Consider the following 6,529-nt stretch of genomic DNA (forward strand, 5'->3'; position numbering starts at 1 on the left):
TCCACTCCAGCCCTAAACTACTACTAATTTATTTTCTGTTTCTCAAGGTTTTCACTTTCTAGACATTTTCTGTAAACGAAATCATATGCTATATGGTCTTTTGCGTCAGGCTTCTTCACTTAACATATTGCTCACCCACGATGTAACCTGTATCAGTAGTTCTTTCCTCTATATTTCCGAGTAGTTCTCCACTTTGTGGATACCACGTTTTGCTGATTCATTTACTAGTTGATGGACATTTGGGTAGTTTCTACTTTTTTGGCTATTGTGAATAAGTACTGCTGTGAACATTCATGTACCGGTTTTTGTGTGAAAAAGAAGTGGAATTGCTGGGTTATTTAGTACATTTATGTTTAATTTTTAAAGAAACTGCCAAACAGTCTCTAAAGTGTTTTAATTTTTAAAGAAACTGCCAGTTTAATTCACTTTTAAGAATACGCATTACCTTTTTATTTCAATTATAAAACATTGAATACATTATTTATGGAATAGTATGGTTATCACCAGAAGATTCCTACTTATTATAGATTTTTAGAAATATAGATCTATTTATAAGGTCTCAGTCTTTTATATTGTAATTATCGTTTTTATCATTTTTGACATTAAAACCTAGCCTTATTTTTTTCAATTTCAATTTCTTCACTTTCTTTCATGACATTCTCTGTATAGTTAATGTTATCTTCTCATAAATTCAAAAAAAATTCAGCCTCATTTATGCATTTATTTAATAAGTACTTATTGGAAACCCACTATTATTGAGAGCTTATTCTTCTTGGACAGGCATGATAGTAAATGCTTTACAAAATAATGAAAAATTAATAAGAATATAATAACAATAATAGCTAACATTATTGAGTGCTTATTAGGTTCTAGGCACTATTCTAAACATCTTTTATGTATAATCTTTGCCATAACATATGAGGTGGGTACAGTCGTGATCTCTATTTACTGACAGAGAAACTGAGGTTACATAACTAGCACCAGGTCACACAGCTAGTAAATGTCTGGCTAGATTCGAACACTGGCAACTTTCTCCAGAGTCCATGCTCTTAACCCCTGGGCTCTAATGTAAGCGTAAGCCCTTCTGTAGCAATAGCTCAAAATGATAATAGTAAAATTTTATATGCTTTTAACTTATTTTCTGTCCATAGAAAACAGCAGGATCCGATTCTCATAACACAGGCCTGATGAGGCTCCTTCTAAAGCATTTTCATGATAATGGATCATTGGTCTGTAGTTCTGGTCATGGAATTTTAGTTACAAAATGCTTTGAGCAGTGAGTAAGCCCTTTCTGGGCCTCCTAATTCCCAGGCACAGGCATCTCATGTCCCACTGTAGTCACACTGACTTGAGTAAAATATAGACATGGGATCAAGGGAGAAAGCATAGGATGGACCACTCCTTCTCTCAGTCTTTGGATCCAGTCAGTCTCCAAATAAAAGTCAGCCTGTGCTAAATCATAAGGCTTGGAATTACAGTCCTGTGGAATTTGAGTCTGGATGTCATCATCCAGTAGCTGAATAAACTCAAGCATATGATTTAACTTCTCTGAGTCTCAGTTCTTTCATCAGTAACACAGGCAATCCCATGCTAGGCTCAACTTTTACTGTTTAAATACTGTCACATGGTTAAAAACTCCCGTCCCCATCCACTACATTCCCCGCTTCCATTCCTAGAGGAGGCTATTTTTATTAATTTTTATTACTTAATACTACTTCTACTTAAAAGAGTATACTTTAAAAAAATTGTATGTTATTATTACAATTATTATTATTACAATTATGAGTATTGTACATTATTATTAAAGCACATAATTTAAATGCACGCAGAGTCAAAATTAACTGAATAAATATTAATATAACAAGGAGTCTATTACTGTATTTTCATTTAGCAATTCTGGGCATTGGAGACAATTTCAAAGCACAAACTCTTTCCTGCCTGGGTGTCCCAGTACCTTTTGAGACTGAAGAGGTAAGGTAATCTAATTTATAAAAAAGTATGTTATGTATTACTTTAGCACAGTCAAGTTGTCAGAGTGCTCTCTTCTTTTCCATTTTTCACCATTTCCTTTTTGCTTCTGGGTGCTTTGCCCTGGCCGGGGCATCTGTATTAGCACCTCACCCAAGCAAAGAGCACTCACCCATTCCCCTCAACTCCAATAACACAACTCCCCAAGTTCCCCAAGCACCTCAGACTCTCATCCAATGGCTACTTACTGGCACATCTTCTACAACACTAAGAAGTTACTTCGTTTCATGACTCAAAATTAATTAGAAGCAACAAACATGGAAAAGAAGCCATAGGTAGTGGCAGCTGAAGGGAGAGACAAGAAAACCACGGGAACAAATAGCCCTTCACAGTTTAATAGCCTCTGAGGGCTATTTATAAAGATGACCCTGAGTAATTAAGAAAAAGTTAAATTATTTTCAGAAAACCATGTTTAGGAATAAGAAAAAGTATCAGTCAATTTAGACTTTTTTCTGAAAAAAATATTTTTTAAATTAGTAAAAATAAAAGGTTTGATATTATCTAAAATAACTAAACAAGGCAATATTTTACATATTGTTTAATCAACTCAATATTTTCTATCTTCCATTCAGACACTAAATGAACATGATTGTTAAATGTTTTTTTTTTTTCTCAATAATTGTCTTGTGAAATAATTCTTACACTTTTGAAAAAAAATATATAATTTGGGGAGACAGTGGTTGATTTTGTCCTTTGTTTTATTCGTTTTTAGTAACATGAATGATTCAGATTCTGAAAGAAGAAAAAGAATGACAAGTAAGTAATCTTTTTGATTTCTTCAACTTTAAATGATCACATAAAAGCAACATTTTTTACGTGGAAGTAATTACTTGAGGGAACTGGGCTTTTTTTTTTTAACTAGAATAATTCTAGATGAGCGTATTTTAGTTGAGTCGCAGCATCATGTATGATCTTTTCTGATTTCTGCAGATGACTTTTCACCTAGAGTGTGATAGCTCTGCCTTAAACGAGTTTGCATCCCGATGTTAAAATAAAATAGTCTTAAAAGATGGTGGCAAGACAAGGAAGGGGCTTTGGTTATGGTGGACAGAACGTGAGTTTTGGAATCTGGCAGATGCATTTCATCTTGCCACTTTTTAGCTGTCTGATCTGAAAGATATTTAACCCTCCAAGTTTTAAGGCTAAAAGCCCTTAGAACTTTCCCTTTGCCTTCCTTAAAACTTTTAAGTGGGGGTGTTTTACAGGGATGTTGTAATGATGACCAGTAATATATGTAAGGTATCTTGTTTTAGCACCTGGGCCATAATATACCAATAAATAATAGATATAAAAATAAATCATTTTTATATATTGATTTCAGTTTACTGTGTGTCACTTGGCTTGGGGAAGGAAAAAAAATGGAAGTTAGTTCTTTTTGCCATGTGGCTTCTAACAAGATCAAAGAAATTAAGACGGACCTATGTCTTGAGTGTTCTTGCCCTAGCACTTGTATGGAGAGCTGGCATGTGTCATCATGGTGGCTAATTCACGTCGATGAAATAAGGACGATGCTAACATTCCATGCTAGGTTATAAAATGAGCTTGCTTCCTGAACTCAGGACATTATTGTAGAAATAAAAAACAAGCTTAGTTTTTATGGAGAAGTGAGTAATCTCTTTGAGGCTCAGCATGGATTTAGTTGACAGCCACGTATGTCCATTTGGGCGGTCATATGGAATTTATAGCCCAGCTCAGAATATGGACAACCTCAGCAGTTAAGAAAAAGAAGAAATTGAAAGAAGAAAATGTGGTGGCAGCTTTCAGTATTTGGACTTGTTTGGTTATGACAGGACGGTTGAGATGGTAAAATAAATTTAGTGAACTCAAGACTGCAACTCTGAGTTATTTTAGAGAAATAATAAATACTAAACAATTTGCTCTCAAGGAAGGGAAGAAAATAAGTTTCCACAAAGAGCAATGGCATAATTAAAGTTCATAATGATAGCTCATTTATTTTCTTTAAACATATACTTCCATATATTATTATTATATATTTAGTTGATATGAAAATGCAAAAAAATAAAAAAAATTGATCGCGTACATTTACGTAACAATATGTACCAGGGATATGGAATTAAAGAATGATACGAGCATAAAGAAATAAACGTCTGAGAAGCAGCATGCAGTGTGGTGACGTCTGCGTCTTCACTTCCCCTGAGGAGTCTTTGTCTCTGGCTGCTCCGGACCTGAGTTCATGTTTATTCTGGGTAGTGCAGCCGAGGCTCCGGAGTCGGACCACCTGAGTTTGAGTTCTGCTTTCTGCCATTTATTTCCTAGATGTTATTAAGCATGTTACTTGACTCCCTCCCCCGACCCCACCCCATCCCTCTTTTTCTCTTTCTGGTATATATATATTTTTAAACAGCTTTATTGAGGTATAATTTATATTCCATAAAATTTACCCATTTTAAGTGTACAGAGATTTTTTTTTTATGCAATTAAAAAATTGCGCAATCATCATGACAATCAGTTTTAAAATGCTTCTATTCACTTGACCTCTCTTTTGGTTCCTCATTCATAAAATACATTTACATCATGGGTTGTTGCACAAATTCATTATCATGGTTGGCACATGAAAAGTACTCAATAAGTATCAACTACTGTATTATTATTATAGAGTACCTTAAATGTCCTTATCATAGGGATATTGGGAAGACTGGCATGAATATAATGTTTTTTAGAAACAAAGCAGCCAAAAATATATTGCCATTATATGTCATTTCGAAACATTTTAAAACTCAATAGTAGACTAGGAGAAGATTTGCTATTAACCATTTTTTGGAAATGCTTCAATTTTAAAGGAATGGGAACAGAAAAAATGAGTAAAGGTCTTAGAAATGTATATATTTTTAAATTCTCAATATTTGTTATTTTAGGTGTCCAAATAACTCTACAAGATTAGTTGAGCCTAATAATTTGAGTCTGCTGTATTTCTGATGCATTAATATTTTCCAATTGGATGGTAGCATTGGCATGCTTTATTTACGATTACGACGTACTCAGTAAGACATGGTCTTAAGTCTCTTTTTCCAGCACTAAATTTACTTATTCAACAAACATATATTAAGTGCCCTATTATGTGCCATGTTTTTTGCGGTCACATTGTTTAAAGCTGAAACTACAAAGATGAATTAGATACCTACCCTTAAGTAGCCTATGTTCTAGGAAATCACTGATTATCAAATTATATTGTTTGGACATGATCCTCCTTGCCCCACTGCTTAAAATTTTAATGCCAAAAGAAATAACCCACAAACAGAAAGTTCTAAACCAGGTAAAAATGTGCCGAATTAGATAATACCACAAAGAATCTTATAAACAGATCTATAATTTTCTGATTTTCCCTCTTTCATAGTTTTACTTGCATGTTAGTTTCCTTTTTGTTTAAATATTGAATATATTTTTTGTGTACATGAGTTTTAGTTTAAAAGATTTCTGTATGAATTCTTTAAAATTTACAAAATGCAAACTTGTAGAAAGAATAAAAAAGATCACCCACATTCCCAAACACAATTACTATTTACTTTTTGATACATTTACTCTAGTCTCTCTTTTTCTGTGTGTATAGGTTAGCAGAGAAAGTGTAGTTGTGATCATACTATAGTATAATTTTAGATCTTTTTTTTTCATTAAAAATAAATTAAGCATTTTTTTTTACTAGTTCATTCTTTATAAAGTAACATTCTTAATGGCTGCATAATACTTCTTTGGAAGGATATATAAAGTTTTACTTAACCATTCCTCTATTATTAAGCTGTTTCTAGTTTTCCTTAATATAAATAATTCCCTTTTATGTTTAAATTTGTTTCTATAGACTATATTTTTAGAGAACTAGAATTAACTGAGTCACAGGACACTTATAGTTTTAGATTATCTCTTATGTCATGTCAGATCTTTAAAATCAAGTTAAAATGTATGTTCCCTCCATTCAAGTAACTCAGAAAACTGCTCTTAAGATTTACAAAATGGTGATTTCTGAGGCCTCTAGAATTTCTCTTATGCCACCCAGTTCATAAATTATTTTTAAAAAGTCTCATCTCAAATAAAGATATAGTTTCTGGAATTTTTCTAAATGCGCCATTGTTACAATATTTTTTAGTATGAAAAAATGCATGGTTACTACCAAAAATATAAGTTTATAAAGAGTTTCGCCTGCAGGTTACCTTTCCTGTTTGCTCTTGGCAGTGTTAGATTAAGGGTCCTCCTAAGACCTTACTCTGTGTGCGAAGATGTTAAAAGCATCTTTCCTCCCTCCACTTAGACTCCAGGGCCTAATTCAGATGAATTCAGGACTCTCTCCATGCTTTATTAAATGCTTCACTGACTGAACATAGTGAAAAAGACAAATTAATGATGAAACACTGAAAAGAAAAACAAAACATAATATTACTCATAACGCTCAAACAAGTTTTTTCTGTACCATAAGGTAATAAATATGGTTCATTCTTTATGAACAATCAAAATTCACTGATGCTGATCATTTCTTCTCATTTGAGCCTTC

At 33.1% G+C, this 6,529-nt stretch overlaps 1 protein-coding gene across 1 annotated transcript in view; it reads left to right on the forward strand.

The window, feature by feature from the left end:
- Nucleotides 1-6,529, forward strand: part of LOC105299339 (UPF0061 protein Bcep18194_A5209-like) — a gene marked incomplete at its 5' end in the record, with an annotated part of 31,735 nt that overhangs the window by 20,852 nt on the left and 4,354 nt on the right. Inside the window, 2 exons of the mRNA XM_011371023.2 lie at nucleotides 1,892-1,971; nucleotides 2,741-2,784. Of these exons, the coding sequence (XP_011369325.1) occupies nucleotides 1,892-1,971; nucleotides 2,741-2,784 (124 nt within the window). The remainder of the gene's footprint in view (nucleotides 1-1,891; nucleotides 1,972-2,740; nucleotides 2,785-6,529) is intronic.

The sequence above is a fragment of the Pteropus vampyrus genome, unplaced genomic scaffold (assembly GCF_000151845.1).
Source record: "Pteropus vampyrus isolate Shadow unplaced genomic scaffold, Pvam_2.0 Scaffold180, whole genome shotgun sequence".
Classification (NCBI taxonomy): domain Eukaryota; kingdom Metazoa; phylum Chordata; class Mammalia; order Chiroptera; family Pteropodidae; genus Pteropus; species Pteropus vampyrus.